Raw genomic sequence first — 23,352 nt, 5'->3', positions numbered from 1 at the left:
CCGCGGGACCTTCTGGGAGGTGTTGTGTTGTGGAACGTCCGTTGGGAGGCGGGCGCGGAGGGATGGTTCGGAGTTACCCGCACCTGACCTTCCCGGGTGTCGCCTTCACCCGGCGTCCCAGATACTGCGCGCTAGATGCGCATTCGGGTGTTTCCGGCAGGTGACGCTACCGCGTCCTCGGAGCGGGACTTTAAGGAGGCCCTGAAACATTCTTGGCTGAAGCAACAAGGCTGGCGCGCGGAGCCTTTAAGGAGGCCCAGAGTGGAGTAGTTGCAGTGCGGAGTGCTCCGGGTGGGAGTTCTTAGAACAAGAAACTGGTGGAGAGTTAGAGTATGTGTGTGTCATTATGATGGTCTGTGACGTTTCGATGCCCTGTGTGTGTGTGTGTGTCTGTGTGTGTGTGAGAGAGAGAGAGAGAGAGATTGTGATGTGAGGATGATGAGGGGTGTGGTTATGTGGGTGTGATGGAATGCTTGAGATGGGATGTTTGTGTCATGTGATGTTTGTGATTGTGATGTATGATAACGTGCGGTGTTGTCTGTGTGATTATCAGATAGATGTACAGTGTGTGTGAATGTGACGAAATGTTTGTGATTGTGATGTGTAGTGGTTCTTGTCTTACCTCAGTTGACTTCTGTTGTCGCCTTTTGGCATAATTGGCAACCGCTTGAAAGAAATTTCTGTATCTGGTTTCACGTGGTCTTTCCTCCCTATTGGTCATTCTTAGTCTGCTTCCCAGCCCTCTTTGCACCCCGCCCCTAGCCATACTTAGCCCTGTTCTGTTACTTTCCAGTTTCCCTTGGTGATCTTTTTCAGATGTATTATTTCATCTTCCTATGGCTTCTTTTATTATTTGTATTAGTTATTGTGATCATAGTAATGCTGCCTAACAAACCACTTTTAAACTCAGTGGCATGCAACAGCAAGCATTTATTCTCTTATTCACAGGTTGGCAGAATCTCTGTGTTCAGGTTATGTAGGCTGGGCTTGCCTGGGGGGCTGGGCTTGCCTGGGGGGCTGGGCTGCAGAATCCGTTCAGACCTGCTCCACGTGTGTTCTTTATGCAACTCAGGAAAAAAGGACAGTGTTTACCAGGGCATGTTCTTCTCTTGGTGGATCACCAGAGTACAAGATAATCATAAAAACCTCTGCTCCCAAGTATACTAATGTTACAGATGCCTGAGCTTAACATTAATTATACCCACAATTAGAGGGCGAGGCAAAATTAGATGGCAAAAAGTGTGAATGTCTAATCCTGTTAGAGGTGGGTGAAGAATTTGGGACTAAGATTTCAATCTGCATCATGAGGAAACATGCCTCTTTATCCTGGTGAATGTCTTTTAGTCCACGGTTCTCTTTTGTCTGTTAATATTGTTTTTCGGGTTTTGTTACTGTATTTTCCAGGAATTTCATTTTACAACCCCTTCCCTTTATGTCTTTATACTCAGGTCTGTCTCTTATAAAGAGCATATTGCTGAGCTTTCCCTCTTCTATCCTGTTTGACTTATTTTAATAGGTGAGTTTAATTCATTTACATTTATTGTGGTTGCTGATAAAAGTTTGCTTTATTTTCTATTATGCCTTCTTTTTAATTGAGCAGGTTTACCTTATCCCCTTTTCTCTCTCCACTGCTTTGGTTTCCTATCCTTGAATTTTTAACATGCATGTTTATCAAAACACAAACTAAATAAGATTTTAGAACACTTGAGCGCCAAACTATCCACCCATTTTTTGTTTTTCTTATCTGATATATTGCTTTCCTCTAATTTTAATTACCTGAAATTAGTAGTATTTCATTTGCCCATGATATACAGTTGACCTTTGAACAGTATGGGGATATGAATCCCCTCCCCTTCTTTTTCAGTCAAAAATCCAAGTAGAACTTTACAGTTGGCTCTGTGTATCATAGATTCTGCAACTGCAGATTCAACCAACCTCAGATTGTGTAGTAGTACTGTAATATGATTGATTGAGAGCAAATCTGTGTATCAGTGGACTCATGCAGTTAAACCCATGTTGTTCAAGGGCCTACTCTGTGTGTATGTGTGTGTATTTAAAATTATGGGAAAGTAGAGAGAACATAACAAATGACATAAAATTTGCTGTCATGATATCCTTACTCCCATTTTCATTGAAGCATTATTGAAATAGCCAAGATATGGAAACATCTTTCTATTAACAGATGAATAGATAAAGAAAATGTGGCATATACATACATTGGAATATTACTCAGCCTTAAGAAAAAAGTAAATCTTGTCATTTGTGACAACATGGATGAACCTGTAGGACATTATGAAATAAGTAAAAGAAGCCAGTTGCAGGACAAATACTACACAGTTCTTTTTTTTTCTTTATACAGTTCTTTTATATGAGCTATCAAAAATAAAATTCTTCCATATGAGCTATCAAAAATAATCAGATTCAAAGAAACAGAGAGTAGAATGGTTATTGCCAGGGGCTGGGAGAGAGAAATGGGAAATTGTTTTCCAGTGAGTGCAAAGTTTCGGTTATGTAAGATGAATATACTTTGGAGACCTGTACAACATAGTACCTATATTGTTTAAATGGTATTATGCACTTTAAAATATGTTGAGAGTAGGTCTCATGTTCAGTGTTCTTACTGAAAAAACTAAACAGCACAAGGAAATTTCTGGAGGTGATGGATATGTTTAGTACGTTGGTCATGGTATTGGTATCATAGATACATATGTCCAGACTCATCAGGACATATACATTAAACTTGTGCAGTTTTTTGTGAATCAGTTATACCTCAATAAAGGGAAAAAAAAACCCTACAAAAATTTACTGTCTTAACCATTTTCAAGTCTTCTTGAAACCACTTTCAAGTTCAGTGACATTATATCCACATTGCTATGCCACCATCACCGCTGTCCATCCATAGAACTTCTTTATCTTGTGAAACAGAAACTCTGTACCTATTAAATAATAAGTCCCCATTCTTAACAATCCCCCAGTTCCAGGCAACCACGATTCTACTTTCTATCTCTGTGAATTTGACGTTACCTCATTATGTACTCTGTATACCAGATCATACAGTATTTGTCCATTTGTGACTATTTTAACTTAGCATCTCTTTAAGGTTCATCCATGTTAAAGCATGTGTCAGAATTTCCATCCTTTTTAAGGCTGAATAGTATTTCATTGATTGTACATACCATGTTTTGTTTATCCATTCCTCTGTTAATGAACAGTTGGATTGTTTCTATCTTTTGACTATTGCAAATAATGCTGCTACAAACATGAGTATACAAATACCTGTTCAAGTGCCTGCTTTCAGTTCTTTTGGATATATGTCCACAAGTGGAATTTATGGATTGTATATTAATTCTGTTCTTAATTTTGTGACTGCCATACTGTTTTCCCTAGTGGCTATGCCAGTTTATCAACATATTTTCTGAGCACCTACTAACAGGAGCAAAACAGACAAAAATAAATCCCTGTTTTCATGTATTTTATGAGGGGATGGACAACATGCATGATAAATTATATAATTTGTTAGTGATAATGGACTTTGGAAAAACACAGAAATGGTGTGAGGGATACTAGGAGTATATCCCAGGCATAATGCTTCTCAAAATTTATAATAATTGAATGTTTTTTTTTTCTGTTTTTATTTCTTTTCTGTCATACAGAACAAGGATTAGTCTCCTCTCTTGTGTATGATTTTTTTTTACCATAGATGATGAGTTAATGTCATATGACAGTGTCACTGTGACATGAGTATAGTTCTCATTTCAAATGAGTATGGGAATTCTAAATTGCAACTCTTACTTACCTCAGTTGTCAAGATAGATAAGAAATGGGATAGCTGGACTTTTAATGCAGCTCTCTTTCACTCCAAGTTTGGGGTTCCTGAAAATCTGAATGTTTTTTGACTCAGCTTTATATCTGTCAGTGCATTAGGCCTATACCTTTATGCTCACAAAAGATATTTGAGGAGGAGATATTATGTGAACGTGACTTTTTATCCCCTTTGTTTCTAGACTCTTGGTGTTTCTATTGGTTCGACATGAGTTGCTGAGTCTGAGTTGTCTTCCAAACTCCTGCTATCTCAGTATCTCTGGTCAGTGACCCCAGGGACTGTGAATTAGAAGCAAGGAAGTCAGTTGTTTGGGACTATATTAGTTATCTATTACTGTATAAAGAGGTAACTCAAAATTTAGTGGCTTAAACAGCAATAAACACATTATCTCAGCTTTTGTGGGAAGTGGGGAGGGTATTCTGGCTCAGGTATTTCATGAAGTTGCAGTCAGTTGTTGGCAGAGCTGCAGTCATCAGAAGGCTAATGGGGATTGGAGGATTTGCTTCCAAGATGGCTGGCAAATTGGTGTTGGTTGCTGGCACAGGCCTCTCCCTAGGGCTGGTTGAATATCTTCATGTCATGGTAGCTGGCTTCTTCCAAAGTACATGATCCAAAAATGTGCAAGAGAGAAACAATAATGTCTTTTATGACCTAACCTTGGAAGTCACACATTGTCATTCTGCAATATCCTATTGGTTAGACAGGTCAACTCTATTCAGTATGGGAGGGGTGTATGAGAAACATGAATACCAGAAGATAGTGATCCCTGGGGGCACCTTGAAGGCTGGTTCCCATAAGGATAGGGATGCAGTGAGAAGACATGAGGTAAACTGAATTTATATCATAAACCCACAGGTCCTGGCTCCACAAAGATAGGACAGATCTGTGATGTAAGGAGAAAGAAGCATGAAGAGCAGGTATCTGTTATGGAAGGAGACCTCCTGATCTGAGACCTTCCCCACCAGCTGGGGAGTCCTGAGATAGAGTGGACCCTGGAATTGCTAGACCTGCACCCTGTCTTAACCCCTCTGTATGGATTGTGGAAGGACTGAAGGACATTTTAACCTTCAGAGATCAACAGTAGCAGTGTGACAATGAAGCGTTTGACTCGGATGATGGAAAGGACAGGTGAGGTGGCTCAGAGGTGAGCAGAATTTAGGAGAGAGGATGTAAAAAGAGAAGTTCAGTACTCCTACCAAGAAATTACACAGGTTATTGACTGTTGTCATGTTTTGTTTTGTTTTATAATTTTGCTGTACCAGGTCTTAGTTGAGGCATTTGGGATCTAGTTCTCTGACCACGGATTAACCCTGGGCCCCCTGCTTTGGGACCATGGAGCCACTTGACCACCAAGGAAGTCCCTTTGTCGATGGTTTCTATTCACTTGATAAGTGCTTTTTAAATAAAATTTTCATGTAATTTATATTTCTCTTAAATACATTTTGATTTTTTTTTAAGTGCTGTTAAATATATAACTATAAACAAAAGTTTCAAAAAAAAAAAACACTAAAGTTTCCTGTTCCATTCCTTCCCGTACCCTCTTCCCACTAGCCATCAGCAACTACTTGGAACATTTTTTTTCTGGATATTCTGGTATTCAGCTCTGCTTTCCTGAATAACATCCTCATACTGCTAATGTTTGATTTCTGTTTTAGATATTTCCTATTGACTTTTGACAGTGGAGGTGGGGATTTATCTCTGTTTTCTGCCTAACCCCTTCCTCATCACCCTCTCCCCATCCTGACTCCCACTCACTGTTCTTTCCCTTCTTTTTAATATGGTGTTTTGTTGGAAGTTAAAGGTTGACCAGTGTCAGGATCTATATGCATTTTCTTTTGAGCTAGTCAGTTCTCCCAGGAAGAAGTCCTAGGCAGATTGAGGAGTGTAAGCTGGAACACTGGGAGGCAAACAAAGGAAAAAAGCTGAGGGGAGTACGTCATCTTTCAATCTGACAACTTTCACTTAATTCCCTTATTTTCCCTACATTGCTTCAACCCCGCCTTATATTTAGGTCCTTGTTTTTCAGCCCCACCCCGATCTCCTGCTTGCAGAAGTAACTAGTGCCTCTGTTCCTGAGGCTTTCAAGTGTTCTGCCATGGTTTCCCCAACCTGAAGCTCAGTTAAGCTTCACCCTTCTCTAAGTTAGAAACCAGTCATCTGTCTGCTCTCTAGCTTTCAAAATTTTGTTGACATCTCTCTCTTTTTGTTTTTTAACTTTTATTTGCATTTATTTTTTGCGGCATTTATTCCCGGGCCATAAGTTTGTGTTTCTTCAGGTTCTTCTGGGATATCTTTTTCTTCTGTGCAAGCTTGTCTTCTGGTTTAGGAACAATCCATTCTTTTTCAGTAAGGATCACCTCAATGTGGCAGGGAGAGCTCATGTGTGGGTTGACCAACCATGAGCTCTATAAGTCCTGTGCTGCATCTTGGGGGCTTTGTTCACCTGGATGTGCTTAATGACCAGAGAATCTACATCTAACCCCCTTAAGTTCAGCATTACTCCCTGCATTTTTGAGCATGTGCAGTAAAAATTCAGCACTCTTTCTGGGCCGCTGATCCCGCGTCCAGCCCCACTGTTTGGTCTACGCACATCTACCAACTCCACCGTTGTAACGATGGAATGGCACACATTGCTTCTTTAAAGTGACACCCTTCAGATACTTGGTGGCTTTTCTGATATGCATACCCTTTATGGCCTGGGCAGTTTCACGAGTGTTCTTAAAGTAAACACAAAGATTTGAACCTCTTGATTTGCATGATTTTGTGGGGTTTTCTGGGTCGAGTGAGTAGCCCACCATTTTTAGAGGTCACCTGAGGCTGCTTACTGGAAAAGGAAGTGTTGACATCTCTTATGTGTCAAAGTCTTCTATATTCTTTGTCCTTGTGAGATTTTTTTCTTTTGTTTCTTTGATTTTGCTTGTGTTTCAGAGAGAACAGAGATAAATACAAGTGTTCAGTCTTTGATTTCTAACCTGAAGGACCTGAATTTTTTAGGGTAAAAAATGTCAATTAAGTTATTTTAAAATGTCTGTAGAATTATAACTGTATTTCATTTCATCATATGAATATTCCACAGTGCCTATAACCTGTATATGATTAAAGTTTTTCCAAATTCTTTATAGTACTTCATAAATAATTTAATCCTTAAATCTCTGTATTATTTATTATTATGTACTTAATATGTCTCCTATTAGGAATAGGATCCTTATATCAGGATCCTATGGAAATAGATTCATTGGGCACCCTAGACTTAGCCCTCTAGAAATTCCCATAGAATTCTATAGGATTAAATTATAAGCCATCTGTGTACATTTCAGTGTGTCTGTAGCCTGGTGGTGGTGAATATTTCTCAAAGCTCTGAGGGTCGTTACAGGTAATCTTGTAGGTGATGTTGAAGATTTCTGTAGTCCTTTATCTGGAGCTTTAAAGTAAATAGGTTTTTATTTCTTTTTCCTCAGCTTGGCATTCTCCAGACTCTGCCCTTTTCCAGGAAGAAGAGGATATGGCCAGTTCTCTTGTATGTTTTAAGCATGTATTTGTTTCCTGTATTATTTTACAACCAGTTGCAATGAGTTACCTTAACCTACCAGTAAGTTGGAAAAAAATGAGTCAAAAATCATGGTGAGGAAAAACACAAAGCAAAAGCAACATAAAGTTCATCTGATAGCTTACGCTGTTTTTGAGGAAAAAAACTTATAATTCAGGAAAGAAAAAACCTTTTCATTGACACCCAGATCAAAAAGAAATCCAAAACAATTCCATAATTCTTATGATTTTAAGCTCAGTTTACTAAAAATCTTTCTTGGTCATAGGTTAAAATTAGAATTATATGGCAGAGTAATTTGAATACTTCTTTAAAATGATCTAATATTTTCTTCATTGAGATTTTTAAAGTTGAGCTAAAATATATACTAATATTCTATGACAAAATTTTTTGTGGTTCTGATATCCATAGCTCTTCATGTTTTTTTTTTAATGGTCTCAAAAGATGACAGTATTCTTCATATTTTTACAAAATGACTCATTTTCCTCTGCTGTTGATTCTTTTTGTTTCCAACTCTGGAATCCCTCACACTCTTATATTTTAAATATTTCCCACTTTACTGGCTCTTTTTTTCTCAGCTCGTATCTTTTCCATCTTGAAACACACATATGCACTTCTGTTGATTGTATGATCCTGTGACTCATCCAGTTATTTCTCCTTTTGGCAGAGTGATTTTTCTGGGCCTAGACAGACTTGGGTTCAAATCTTGGCTGAGTGACTTACTAAGTGCATGATTATGGGCAAGTTTCTTTATTCTTTATCTCTTTGGCCTTAGTTATGCCATCTGTAAATGTAATAATAATAGAACCTATCCCACAGGAATATTGGGAGGGCTAAATGCACAAGTAAGTGTTCCACAAATGATAAATATTGTTAATAATTATTATATATATATCACTTTCTTTTGTTAACTGTATTCATTGGCCTACTTTTTTAGTTTAGCATATAAAACTGATAAAAGAGAAGATGCCTTATTCATGTTCACAAAAGTAATCCTTGTCTTCAATAAACCTGCCATAAATACTGTAATAAGGCAAAACTGTAAACACTTTTTGTAACATAGAAGTATATTGGAACTTTCCAGGTGGTCCAGTAGTTAAGACTCCACCTTTCTCTGTGGCAGTTGTAGGTTCAATCCCTGGTTGGGGTACTGAGGTCCCATATGCCTCAGCATGTGGCCAAAAATTAAAAAGAAAACAACTAATAATTCTTAAAATCAGTAATTAAGAATATAGATAATTGGGTGAAGAACATGAGCAAGCAGTTGGAAAAAATGCAAGTGGCCAGTAAATACTTTAAAATATCATAAAAATGTCACAAAGAAACAGACTGTCAGATTTGTATAGATAGATATTTTTTTTCAGATGTATTTTGAATTCATGGGTAATGATTATCCTTTAGAGGATTCCAAATAGTTCTTTGTGAGTTTTCTTTAGAAAGTAAAAACCTGGAGGTAACGAGTTGTGATCTACATATAGGATACTCTAAGCTTTCAAAAAATGTATGTAGTTCCTCTCAGATGCCAGAGTCAGACGTTTTGGTCTGGATTATCAACTAGAAATGGACTGCCTATGTTTCTAGACATGTAGACCTAAATTCATTCTAGAATATGGTTAAAATTATATTCCATGGCAGCTTATTCTATAGCAATAAGTATAATAGCTTTATTGAGTACCTATTATGTACTAGTTATTTTGTGCTATAAACTTTACATAGCTTATTTCCTGTAATCATTACCAGAAGCTTGTGAAGTCGATATTATTTTAATTTTTACAGAAAAAGGAAATGAAGCACAGAGATTAAGAAACTTTCATAACTTCATGCATGAAGTATATAATAAAGAGGATTCAAACCCACTCAGCCTGACTCTAGGACCACCCTCTTATGATACTATACAAATGGAAATCCACTCCTAAGTGAAGAAATGTAAATTTTGCCAATTGACTGTTCATATTATTTGTCCATTTTATGTTGTTAGTCCTTTTTCCACTTGAAATTAAGAAATTTTAAGAATGCCTGCTTCAGCATTAGGATTTATGCAGGTATCTTCTAATTTGTCAGTTACATATTATCATGTATCTTTTGTTGTATATAAACTTTAAATTTGAATAGTTATATCTAGCCTATGATAGATATGGCAAACAATAAGAATTCAATCAAAATTAACATGCAACATTAATTTTCATTGTTGTTAAACTTGGGGGACATTTATTTCTACTTTCCTATATCACCAATCCTGTATATTAGTGGTTAAATCTTATCTCCTCAGGAAAACATAGCACTGTTGAGTGACTGTTATATTCTATGGAGAACTTCAATCTTTGGTCACAACATTAAGAGCTCTTGGTTTTGGTCTCATAAGCCCTCTTTGAAATGACCTGTGCAACATTAATGAAGTCTTCTTTCATGAGTTGCCAATGTTGTCTTTTCTAAGATATCTTTTTTAATATTATAATATAGGGATAGTTTCTTTTCAAACCTTTGTGTTTCATATTTAGTCTTTGATCCACCTGGAATTTAATTTTGTAATTGGCCCAAGGTAGGAATTGGCTGCTAATTATATCAGTAAAATTATTTTTGCATGTAGACTAGTTGTTCCAATACTGTTTGTTAAATAAATACTTCCTTTGTGATGCCACTTTTACCATATGCATGCTTAATCATTTCTAGGCTATTTACTTTTTAAAGGTTTATTTATTTATTTATGGCTACGCTGGGCCGTCATTGCTGTGCTCGGGCTTCTTAGTTGTGGCAAGCGGGGACTACTCTTTGTTGCGGTACTAGGGCTTCTCATTGCAGTGGCTTCTCTTGTTGCTGAGCTCAGGCTCTGGAGCAGGCAGGCTTCAATTGTTGTGGTATGTGGGCTCAGTAGTTGTGCATAGACTTAGTTGCTCCCTAGCATGTAGGATCTTCCCTGGACTAGGGATCAAATGCATGTCCCCTCTGTTGGCAGGTGGATTCTTTACCACTGAGCCACCAACGAAGCCCGTTTCTAGGCTCTTTATTCTGTTTCTTTAATCTATTTGTCTACATCTATACCAATACTATACTCTGTGTGTGTATATGTGTTTACATTGTTTTAATTACTTTATAATAACCCTGTTTGATTGACAGGGATCTGCACAGTGTTCTAGTTTTTAAGAAATTTCTCAGCTACTTTAGGACCTGTGTGCTTCTCTTTGAATTTTAAAATCCGTTTATTTCCTATCTAAGGAAAAAAACCCGTTGGGATTTTAATTGGAATTGCAAAGAATTATAGACTACAGACCTTCCTGACTTATATCTGTTAAACCCATCATAATTTAAAAACATTATAAGTTGAAAATATATTTAATAATATTTAATACATCTAACCTTATGTTTCCACAAGTTTAGCAATGGAAAGTAATCAAGACTTTATGTGAAACCACCCACTATGGATACAAGGCTTTTTGGAAAGCCCTTTGGAATTTATTGCAGTTTGTTTGTAAGCAAAGGAATAAATATGGTGGTGGTTCAGGTTACCAAATCATGTGATAACATGTTTACAGAATAATCCTAGAACAGTGTCACCCCCTCCTCCACTAGTTAGACCCATTCAACACCAAGGAAGCAACATGGAGAAGAATTGGCAAATTAATTTTAATAAGATGCCCAAGTCCAGAAGATGCAAATATTTATTAGTAGTGGAAGACATTCACTGGATGAATAGAAACTTTCCCCACACAGACAGAACAGGTCTCGGAGGTAACAAAAAACTTGCTTTAGGAGATAATCCCACATTTCGGATTATCTCAGTTTATACAAAGTGATACTAAACCTGCCTTTACCTCTAAAATTACTCAACAAGTAGCTGAAAGCTTGGGGATAAACTATTCCCTTCAAGCAGCATGGAGACCCCAATCCTTTGTGGAAAAAATGAGCAATATTTTGAAGCAAACTATAGCCAGATTCCCTCCTCCAGGGAAGAATTTGGCTATAGTTACAAATTCCACTTCAGTATTCTTGCCTGGAGAATCCCATGGACAGAGGAGCCAGTGGGCTACAGTCCATAGGGTCACAAAGAGTCAGACATGACTGAAGGGACTTAGCCTGCACATCCAACCTACCAAACGTCGTAGCTTAGTTTAGCCTACCTTAAGTGTGCTCAGAACACTTATATTGGCTTATAGTTGTGGAAAATCATCTAACACAAAGCTTGTTTTATAGTAAAGTGTTGAATATCACATGTGATTTATTGAATACTGTAGTGAAAATGAAAAATAGAATGGCTGAGTGGGTACAGAATAGTTGCAAGAGTTTATTGGTTGTTTACCTTTGTGGTCATCTGGCTGACTGGGAACTATGGCTTGCTGCCACTGCCCAGCATCACCAGAGAATATTCTACTACATATAGCTAACATGAGAAAAGATTAAAAATTTGAGCTATCTACATTTTCTTCACTTACTCTCCATTGTAAAGTTGAAAATTTGTAAGTCAAACTATTGTACATTAGGGACTATCTGTAATCAGAGAATAATTGAAACATTTTTTTCTATCACAAAGATGTTTCATTTTAAGAAAATCCACTAATTTATCCTATTCAAGAAAAAATATAATCAGCTCCATAGAACTGCTAATTTTTCTTAAATCAGAATGTGAGACTTTTAGGAGGATATATTTATAAAATAGAAGTAAAAGGATACTTCCTTAACATGATATTTTAAAAAATCATTTTACGTACATAATAAGCTAAAAGCCAGAATCATATTTACTGTGGAAAATGAGACATATTCCTACTAAAGTCAGGAATGTGACCAGATTGCTCATGCTACCACATTTATTTACTAAAATTCTATATACATATAGGGCTTCCCTCATAGTTCGGTCAGTAAAGAACCTGCCTGCAATGCAGACCTGGGGTTTGATTCCTGGGTTGGGAAATTCCTCTGGAGAAGGAAATGGCAACCTACTCCAGTATTCTCTCCTGGAGGATCCCATGGACAGAGGGTCCTGGCAGGCTACAGTTTGTGGGTTTGCAAGAGTTGGACGTGACTTAGCGACTAAACCACCACCACAGCTATATACATATAGAAAAGAGAAAAAAGATAAAAGTTGGGAAGGTGCATACAAAATTATTATTTCTAGATGATACATTTATGTGTGTGTACACCTGAAGATGAAACAAGAGAATTCAAAACAGTATGGACACAAAATTAATATGCAAAAATTAATAGCATTTCTATATACTAATATAAACCACAACCAGTTCAGAAATAAAATGGAAGCTGGGAATTCCCTGGCAGTACTGTGGTTAAGACTCAGCACTTTCATTGCCATGGTCAAAATTCAGTCCCTGGTTGGGGAACTAAGATCCTGAAAACCCTGTGGGGCAGCCAAAAAATATATAAATTTTAAAAATAAATAAAATAAAATGGAAGAAAGATGTTAAGAGTAATAACAAAATCCTAAAGGAAAAAAAGATGTATATGGGAGAAAGAAACCTTTAAAACATTACTGAGACCTAGAAGAGGATTTGAGTAAATTTTTAATGTATACTTTTTAAAAATAAAAATGTCATTATTAAATCAATATGAATTCTCTTTAATCTTCAGATTTATTGAAATCTCAGATATTCTAAATACACCTTTTAGAATAAGGCAGTTCTGTTCAAGCTGAGTGTAGAAGACATTTGGAAAATAAAAATGTATATAATAGCCAAGAAAAAACATGAAAAAATACTGTGTGTTATGCTCCAAGCTTTAGAAAGAATAACATTTATTTAATATTTGTACAACTTTAAGGAAAAAATATCCTTTTACAAAAAGTTGCCAGTCAGCATATACACCATAGAATTGATACGTAATTACCTTTATGCCTTCACTGTAAACTTTATTTTTAGAAAAGATTTATCATATTAAGTATCTTAAAAATGAAGGAGAAGGAGACTGCTGTGATTACCAGCAGGACCTCTGGAAATGTTAAGGCTTCCTGTCAGGGCTAGAGTGATTCTCATCTTTTTCTTGGTTCTGTCTGATAGGAAAAGGAACAAAAATTTAATGACACAAGCTAAATTTATGTTTTTTGACAATCCCCTTTGTTCCTTGCTCCAAAGATGGAATTATTGGCATATATACATGTAAAGAGCATCAGTATCTTAGGAAAACAGACTGTTATAAAGCACTGATTCATCATTGTATACAGCTAGAAATTAACCGATATTTACTTTTGTTACTTCTTTTACAGTTTCTGTCAAGTCTTTTTGGATATGAAATTTATGCTCATACACTAGTTAGTGGGAAAAATGTTCTAATGGTAATTTACTAGAGGTAGTGAAAAATATGGTTTTTGTTGTTGCCTATTTTTTTAATGGTTCATATTCCATGAAAAGTGAAAGTGTTAGTCACTCAGTCATGTCTGACTCTTTGCAACCTTATGGACCAGACTCCTCTATCCTTGAAATTCTCCAGGCAAGAGTACTGGAGTGGGTAGCCATTCCTTCTCTAGGGGATCTTCCTGGCCCAGGGATCGAACCCAGATCTCCTGCATTACAGGTGCATCCTTTACTGTCTGAGCCACGAAGGAAGCCCAATAAGGGTTATTTATTCCTGAACATTTATTAAATGGTTACTGGGTGCTAGGCTCAGTTCTGCGTTTTTCACATGTTTTTGGTCTCATTTAGTCCTCATAACACCCCTTTGAGGAAAATGCCGCTTTACAGATGAGGTTCAAATTTGGCTATTTGTTGAGTTTACACAATTCATTAAAAAAAGAAAAAGAAAAAAGAAAAACATGTTTTTGGCTATGCCAAGAGGCTACTGGGAATCTTAGTTCCCTGATCAGGGACTGAACCTGGGCCAAGGCAGTGAAAGAACCAAGTCCTAACCACTGGACTTCCAGGGAATTCCCACACAATTAGTAAATTTTGAGGTCAGGATTTGAACTCATGATGTCGGATTCTACAGCCTGTTGACCAGTAAAAATATCTAAATCCAGTTTCATTTTGAGAGCTTAGTTCTTTGAAAAATTTTCAATCAACTATGTGTTAAATCAGGTTTCTTTTCAGCTTTTCTGCTTCTTTTCTGAGTAGAACAACAGGTCTTTATTCTTATGCAGGTTGACTTTGTGGACTTTGGGCTCTGCTTTGGGCTGCAGATCACCTGATCTTGACACAGGCTGTGGGATGGGCTCCTAGCTCCTCCAGGTTGTGTTCATTCTGGTGAACGGGCAGCAGCTTCCTGGGGCAAGCTCTTCACTTGCCCAATCACTGGAGTACATGGACCAAGTCAAAGGGTGTGTTAAAATACAAATTCAACTTGAGTACATTTTGAAGATCTTCAGTTCAGTTCAGTTCAGTTCAGTCACTCAGTCGTGTCCGACTCTTTGCGACCCCATGAATCACAGCACGCCAGACCTCCCTGTCCATCACCAACTCCTGAAGTTCACTCAAACTCATGTCCATCGGGTCGGTGATGCCATCCAGCCATCTCATTCTCTGTCGTCCCCTTCTCTTCCTGCCCCCAATCCCTCCCAGCATCAGAGTCTTTTCCAATGAGTCAGCTCTTCGCACGGGGTGGCCAAAGTGCTGGAGTTTCAGCTTCAGCATCATTGCCTCCAAAGAACACCCACTGCTGATCTCTTTTAGAATGGACTGGTTGGATTTCCTTGCAGTCCAAGGGACTCTCAGGAGTCTTCTCCAACACCACAGTTCAAAAGCATCAATTCTTCGGCACTCAGCCTTCTTCACAGTCCAACTCTCACATCCATACATGACCACTGGAAAAACCATAGCCTTGACTAGACGGACCTTTGTTGGCAAAGTAATGTCTCTGCTTTTCAATATGCTATCTAGGTTGGTCATAACTTTTCTTCCAAGGAGTAAGCGTCTTTTAATTTCATGGCTGCAGTCATTTTGCAGTCATCATCTGCAGTGATTTTGGAGCCCCTCAAAATAAACTCTGACACTTGTTTCCACTGTTCCCCATCTATTTCCCATGAATTGATGGGACCAGGTGCCATGATCTTCGTTTTCTGCATGTTGAGCTTTAAGCCAACTTTTTCACTCTCCTCTTTCACTTTCATCAAGAGGCTTTTTAGTTCCTCTTCACTTGAAGATCTTACTGGCTTTATTTCATGATTCATGAGTCAGAGAACTTCCAATCTAGCAGATATACAGGAACTTTGAGGAGCTATACCAAGTTAATTTTACATGCAGAGGGAAAGGGGCAAGGAAGTTACAGTAGCAAAAAGCAGATTGGTTCTGGCCCGATTACTTTCCCTTAGGGGAAGATAGGGTCTGTCAGACAGATTACTTCACTAATGATCATCAGGTGATTTCTGCTTGACTAGTTTAATAGTCCAGTTCTAGCAGAGGCTGAAACTAATTAAGTCTCAGTTTGGTGACGTGAGGCTTAGCATAAGTGACTCCATTTTGGGCCTGTTGTCTTATTTTTAACAGGTGTAAGCATTTTTCTCATGAAAAAGTATTGGGTTTTGTCAAGTGCTTTTTCTGCAGCTGTTGAGATGATCATATGAATTTGTTCTTTATTCTGTCCACATTGTGTATTACATTAGTTTATTTTCAGATGTTAAATGAGTATTGTTAAATCAGCATTCCTGGGATAAATCCCACTTGTAATGGTTTGTAACCCTTTACATATATATATATATATATATATACACACATATATATATATATATATTTTGTTTGCTTTTAACGAGCAGTTTCAAGTTCATAGCAAAGTTGAGAGGAAGGAATAGAGGTTCTCCATATACCTCTTGCCTCCACATGTGCATAGCCTCCCCCCTTATCAACATCCCCCATCAGAGTGGTACAGTTGTTACAATTGATGGTCCTATATTGACATATGATCACCCAATGTTCAATAGTTTACATTCAGACTCACTCTTGGTGTTGTACAATCTATGAATTTGGACAAATGTATGTACATGTATATATATGTGTGTGTATAAATATGGGTGCTTGCCTGGTAGCTCATTGATAAAGAGTGGGGTGTGTGTGTATGTGTGTGTGTGTGTATATATATCTGCCTGCAACGCAGGAGACCAGGGTTTAATCCCTCGGTCCGGAAGATCTCCTGGAGAAGGGAATGACAACCCACTCCAGTATTCTTGTCTGGAAGATTCCCTTGACAGAGGAGCCTGATGGGCTACAGTTTATGGGTCACCAAGGGTCGGAAATGACTGAGCAACTAACATATACACACACATATATACATGTATCCATCATTATAGTATCATACAGAATATTTTCACTGACCTAAAAATCCTCTGTGCTCTGTCTACTCATTTCTTTCCTCTCCTCCAATGCCTGGTATCCACTAATCTTTTTACTGTTTCTATTTATAGTTTTGCCTTTTCCAAAATGTCATATAGTGGAATCATACCATAGATAGCCTTTTCAGCTCAGCTTCTTTCACTTAGTTACATGCATTTAGGTTTCCTCCATGTCTTTTCCTGGCTTGATAGCACATTTCATTTTAGCAGAGTAATATTCCTTTATCTGGGTGTACCACCATTTATTTACCCATTTACCTTCTGTCTTCCCTACTGTTCCCATGTCCTCTTACTTATTAGATCACACAACTGCTTGGACAGGTTCTGAGCCTGTGAATCATATCTGTGTCATCTCTGTCACAGCCCGGTACAAATCAGTGACAACTGTTTCCGGCGTCCTGCAAAATAAATGATGAATTAATAAGTTTGCTGATTCAGTAATAACACATTCCTACAGGATATTTCTATTATGGTATATCTTCTCCCACAGTATAAATACAAAATTAAGTATTTAGAAATTAGAAAACTGCATATATGGTATCTGATACCTGGATACTATCTAAATGAGTTCTTGCATGTTTTGACCATAGTGTTTAGCTTTGATGACTTCAGATTGTGTTTTAACAGGAAACAGTGACATTTAAGGATGTGGCTGTGGACCTCACCCAGGAGGAATGGCAGCAAATGAAACCTGCTCAGAGGAACTTGTACCGTGATGTGATGCTGGAGAACTACAGCAACCTAGTTACAGTGGGTAAGGGGAGCTTTGCAGTCTTACACAGAATTCTGTTTTTGAAATATGTGAAGACTTCAACTTGCCATATGTCTTTAACTAGCATTTCCTTTCTTCATATGATTGTATGTGCTAGTCTTTAGAATAAATGCTAATTATTTTGTGTCATTGTGAAAGTTCCTCCATCATCTTTCATAGGCCCTCCAGTCCCCAGGACTCAACCCAAGATCTGGATGGTTGTCTCCAGCATTAACATTCAGGTCCTTTGCTGTCTCTCGAAATAGGTTGTCAAGTCACCAAACCAGATGTGATCTTCAAGTTGGAGCAGGAAGAGGAGCCATGGGTGGTAGAAGAAGAAATGCTTGGGAGGCACTGTCCAGGTGAATAAGTGAAAAGGCAGGTCTGAATGAGAAAGCCACATAGCAGTTGTTCAGGAGGTCGATGCCATTTCACATTTTCCAAGATTTGCTTAAGTCTTCTAGAATGGCAAAAGATATGAATGCCTTGAATTATGGTGACACTCCTAGATACTATTCTTCTTATGTTGCAGCTCTCTTCCTTTTTTCAAATTTTAAATACTAAAACTTCCTAGCTCATTTACAGCCTTACTTTCAGGATTAGTGTCCCTTTCTATGATCCTTAAGCTTTCTCATTCCTTTGTATTCACAGGTTTTCTTTTTTGTGTGTTCAATATTTGAGTTAAATTCCCTTTCATTTCTTTTCTTCTTTCTATTTTGAAAAGCTTCAGATTTGTTTTGTAACAATACTCACACTTTCTGTTGTACTTCACAACTCTCACAATCCAATATAGCTTTGAAAGTCTCTGACTTACAGTTTGTTACCTCCTCCTTGCTTATTCGCACCTTTCATTCCTTTAATTTTTTTGAAATATAATATATACACCGTTTGTTGAAAAATATTAACAATCCAAAAGGTAACATTAACAGGTGAGTCTCTCTCTTACCCTTCACATTCAGTCCCTTTCTTTTCCAAGTACACTTTTTTTTTCAGAGTCGTGCTGACTATTCTTGTTTATTTCACTATATGAATTTTATTTTTTAATTTATTTTTTGTTTATTGGTGTTTTTTATTTTCAGGTGGAACAGTTTATTAAAGGAATTAAGGAATTTTTTTTTTTGGTCTGTGCTGGGTCTTTGTTATTATGCGGGCTTTCCTCTAATTTCAGCAAACAGGGGCCTGCTTCTCTTCCTTGGTGTGCATGGGCTTCTCATTGTGGTGGCTTCTCTTGTTGCAGAGCACGGTCTCTAGGGCACTGAGGCTTCAGTAGCTGTGGTTCTTGGATTCTAGAGCACAGTCTCAATAGTTGTGACGCCGGGGTTTAGTTGCTCAACAGCATGTGGGATTTTCTTAGCAGGTGGATCTTTACCAACTGAGCCACCAGGGAAGCCCCTTCACTGTATGAATTTTAGATTTAACTATCTATTTCCAGGGAAAAACCTGTTGGATTTTTTTGCTGGGAATGTGTCAGAAGTATAAATGAACTTTCAGTGAGCTGACATCTTTATACTGTCAAGATTTTCTATCCAAGATCATGTTCTCTGTCTTTGTTCAGATCTGCCTGTTTTGTACCCTTCAGAAATGCTTTCCAAGGTTTCCTTTATACCTTTTGTAAATTTCTTACCAAGTTTATACCTAAGTAATAGACAAGAGAAAACAAGCAGTGCTAACGGAATTGGAAAGGATCCTATAAACCATCTTTATTTACAGATGATAAGATTATATCCCTTAAAACATAAGAGAATCAACTTCAACAGACTTAAAGAGAATTCAGTGATATGGTAAGATATCAAATTAACAAGTAAACATCAGTTCTTTTCATGTATACTTGAACAACCAGGTAGAAGATATAAGGAAAAGGAAACCACATTAATAGTTGTAACAATATAGATAAAATACTATTCTGGACATGAGCATAAAACAATAAAAAAACAAAGTCCTGTCTTCAGGGAGCTTATAATTTAATGGGACCTAGAGTTCCTGAGATTTTGAAATTAAGAAAATATCTTTTTTTAAAAAAACCTTTTATTTAGTTGATAGTTGGCTATGTATAAAATTCTTAGGCCACACTGTCTTCTCTAGAGGTTTTTGTAGACAGTTCCCTGAAGACTTTAGATAGTCCTCTACTGCTTCTTGGACTTGAATGTTGCTTGGAGAAATCTGAAGCCTGATTGTGTTCCTTCATACATGACTTGATTTGTTTGTCTGGATGCCCATAGGTTTGTTTTTCTTTAAAGCTTTAGAACTTTATGAGGCTTATTGATCAGTCAATATCAGTTTTTCCTTTCAGCTTTTGTATTCATATATTTTGGTTCTTGTAGTGTCATATAGACCTGAATACCTGTCATTCCTCATCCTTGAATAAGGATTTTTTCTGCTGGACCCATTGTTTACTGAAGAAGTGTTGGAGATTGTCCAGAAAAATACTCTGAGCTAGTAGGAAGCCTCTGTTGCTTGTATCGACTTCCTTTGTCATACAGAGTTTTGTGTTAAGAGTTGGTTTGCCCTTTACTACTTCTGAATCAGAGATTATCAGTTGCATGCTTTCTCTCACATTCAGTTTCTCTTCTACCTTCCTATGTCAATATCGTGCTTATACGAGAATAATAGCTATTTGCATCTCCGCAGATATTTGCATCTATTTAGTTCTATCTTTCCTACCTTTTGACAGGGCCAGAACAAGATGATTATGTTCCACCAGGCAGACTTAACACATCCAGATTCCATTGTTGTAAAAAATGACTCATTCATTCTGTCCACAGGGTGTGCCTTCTGTTTTGGAGAACTCTGTTCACCATGCTTTCTCTCTGAGACAAGAAATAACAGCCACTGTTTCTTGGTTTCTTTCCTACCTATTTCTGTTTATCCTCTGACTTTCCTTATACTTTGGAATTGCAGTTTAGCTGCCTTTTAGTATAATTGAACACATATTTCTTTTTCTGTTTATTCTTCATGTTTGCAGAGAGGAGAGAAGATAGAGATGTTTAATTCCACCAAGCTGAAACGGAAAGTCTCTTCTGTATTTGATCCTAGGGATCACCCTTCTTGGAAATGTCTTCTTTACTCTTCTCTAAAGGATTCTGATTTCTCCTCCATTTGTTTATTTTTTCTTATTTCCTTATGGACTGTGTTTTATATAATTCCTCTTCTCCAGCCCTCAAGAACATTATTGAAACTAGTTCTAAATTACATATGGACTCCTTCTTCCTTTATGTACCTTCATGATGTAGATGTGTTCCTGCCTTCAAATCAGTATGTAACTCCGGACTTTAAATTCGTCCTCTTTTTTTTCAGCCCCACTCTTCTCCCTACCTAAATCCTCCATTGTGTGTGTGTGTGTGTGTGTGTGTGTGTGTGTGTATGTGTTTGTGCTGCGTGGCAAGCAGGATCTTAGTTCCCTAGCCAGGGATCAAACTTGCACCCCCTGCAGTGGAAGTGCAGAGTCTTAACCACTGAACTGCCAGGGAAGTCCCCCCACTTTAGCAAATTTCTGAAATGTTATCAATAGAGCAGTAGGAGAAATATTCAAAAGTAATAATTTTTGGTCCTCCATTTTAGAAGTTTGGAAAGTTGATGAACAGATCAAGAAGCAACAGGAAACCCTTGTGAGGAATGTCACATCCATCTCCAAGAAAACTCTGATTAAGGAAAATGCCCTTGAATATAAAAATGTTGCAAAAGTATTTCCTCTGGACTCAGACATTGTTACTTCAAGACAAAAGTTCTTCGAATGTGACTCACTTGATAAGGATTTTGAACATAGTTTAGACTTATTTAGTTATGAGAAAGGCTTTATAAAAAAGAAAAGTTATGAATGTAATAAGTATGGGAAACCATTTTACCATTGTTCATCCCATGTCATAACCCCCTTTAAGTGTAATCAGTGTGGACAGGACTTTAGTCATAGATTTGACCTCATCAGACATGAGAGAAGTCATGCTGGAGAGAAACCCTATGAATGTAAGGAATGTGGAAAAGCTTTCAGTAGGAAGGAAAATCTTATTACACATCAAAAAATTCATACTGGGGAAAAACCATATAAGTGTAATGAATGTGGAAAAGCTTTCATTCAGATGTCAAACCTTATTAGACACCAGAGAATTCATACTGGAGAGAAACCTTATGCATGTAAGGATTGTTGGAAGGCCTTCAGCCAGAAATCAAATCTCATTGAACATGAGAGAATTCATACTGGAGAAAAACCCTATGAATGTAAGGAATGTGGAAAAGCCTTCAGCCAGAAGCAAAATCTTATTGAACATGAGAAAATTCATACTGGTGAGAAACCTTATGCATGTAATGAATGTGGTAGAGCTTTTTCTCGGATGTCATCTGTTAATCTACATATGAGAAGTCACACAGGGGAGAAACCCTATAAATGTAATAAATGTGGAAAAGCCTTCTCCCAATGCTCAGTATTTATTATACATATGAGAAGTCATACAGGTGAGAAACCCTATGTATGTAGTGAATGTGGAAAAGCATTCTCTCAAAGTTCATCCCTTACTGTACACATGAGAAATCATACAGCTGAGAAACCTTATGAATGTAATGAATGTGGAAAAGCCTTCAGCCGGAAAGAAAATCTCATTACACATCAGAAAATTCATACTGGAGAAAAACCTTATGAATGTAATGAATGTGGGAAAGCTTTTATTCAGATGTCAAACCTCATCCGACACCAGAGAATTCATACTGGTGAAAAACCCTATGCATGTACGGTATGTGGAAAAGCCTTTAGTCAGAAATCAAATCTCACAGAACATGAAAAAATTCATACTGGAGAGAAACCCTATCATTGTAATCAGTGTGGAAAAGCTTTCAGTCAGAGACAAAACCTCCTTGAACATGAAAAAATTCATACTGGAGAGAAACCATTTAAATGTAATGAGTGCGGTAAAGCTTTTTCTCGAATCTCATCCCTTACTCTTCATGTTAGAAGTCATACAGGGGAGAAACCGTATGAATGTAATAAATGTGGAAAAGCCTTCTCTCAATGCTCATTACTTATTATACATATGAGAATTCACACTGGTGAGAAACCCTATGAATGTAATGAATGTGGAAAAGCATTCTCTCAAAGAGCATCCCTTTCTATACATAAGAGAGGTCATACAGGTGAGAAACGCCGAGTGTACTAAATGAGTAAGACTTTCTTTTAAACTCAACCCAAGCTTTACTTAACTTTAAAATATCTTGGCATAATCTCAAGAAATGAACAAGATTCTTATGAAAAAATTGTAAAGCTTTATTGAAGGGCAAAAGATTGGAGTAAAGGAGAGAATGTAGATGGAAAAACCCAATATTATAAAATGTCTGTTCTTCCCAACTTAATCTATAGACCTGCTAGAGTTCTAAACATCTAACAGGAATTTTCTAGGATCTTTATAAAATGATTCTAAACCTCATAAATAAAAGTCTATGGATTGCTGAGATAATATTGAAAAAGAACAGAGAGGACATACCTTCTACCATATACTATATGTATAGCGAAGTTATGGTCATTTAATAGTGTGTAATATTAGTACATTAATAGGTAGATAGAAAAGTTTTACAGAATAGAATGCCTAGAAATAAACCTGTGAATATATGCGAAGTTGTTGTGTATTAGGCATGACATCATAAAACAGTAGGAGGAACAGCCTAGTCAATAAAAATAGTTGGGAGTACTTGAATCTCCATACTGGGGAAAATAAAATTACATACAACTTTACAACATATAAAGTAACAGAATTCCAGAGGATTTGAACACTGAAATGTGAACAGCCAAACTCTGAACTTCTTGGAAGGAAATAACAGGATCCTGTCTGTGACTTTGAGGCAGGGAAACATTTTTTAAAAGGACCCTGTAGTTTCTCTTCTGGATACGCATCCTAAAGAAATTCACAACTATGCATAAGAAATATATATATCTGATGGAAAACAACCTATATATTGAAGGGCTAAGGAATAAAATGTGATATTAAAATAATGGAATA

General features: G+C 37.2%; 1 protein-coding gene across 1 annotated transcript; it reads left to right on the top strand.

The window, feature by feature from the left end:
* ZNF568 (zinc finger protein 568) lies at positions 28-22,503 on the top strand. Its single transcript, XM_018063332.1, is given in 9 exon segments — positions 28-291; positions 1,449-1,516; positions 4,005-4,084; positions 4,679-4,951; positions 7,282-7,340; positions 17,251-17,377; positions 17,641-17,736; positions 20,933-22,314; positions 22,316-22,503. Coding segments are annotated over 6 exon segments (1,779 nt in total). The 5' UTR covers positions 28-291; positions 1,449-1,516; positions 4,005-4,084; positions 4,679-4,917; the 3' UTR covers positions 22,397-22,503.

Source organism: Capra hircus, chromosome 18 (genome assembly GCF_001704415.2).
Source record: "Capra hircus breed San Clemente chromosome 18, ASM170441v1, whole genome shotgun sequence".
Classification (NCBI taxonomy): Eukaryota; Metazoa; Chordata; class Mammalia; order Artiodactyla; family Bovidae; genus Capra; species Capra hircus.
Note: the sequence above shows the minus strand (reverse complement) of the source record. Positions and strands in the feature narration are given on the sequence as shown.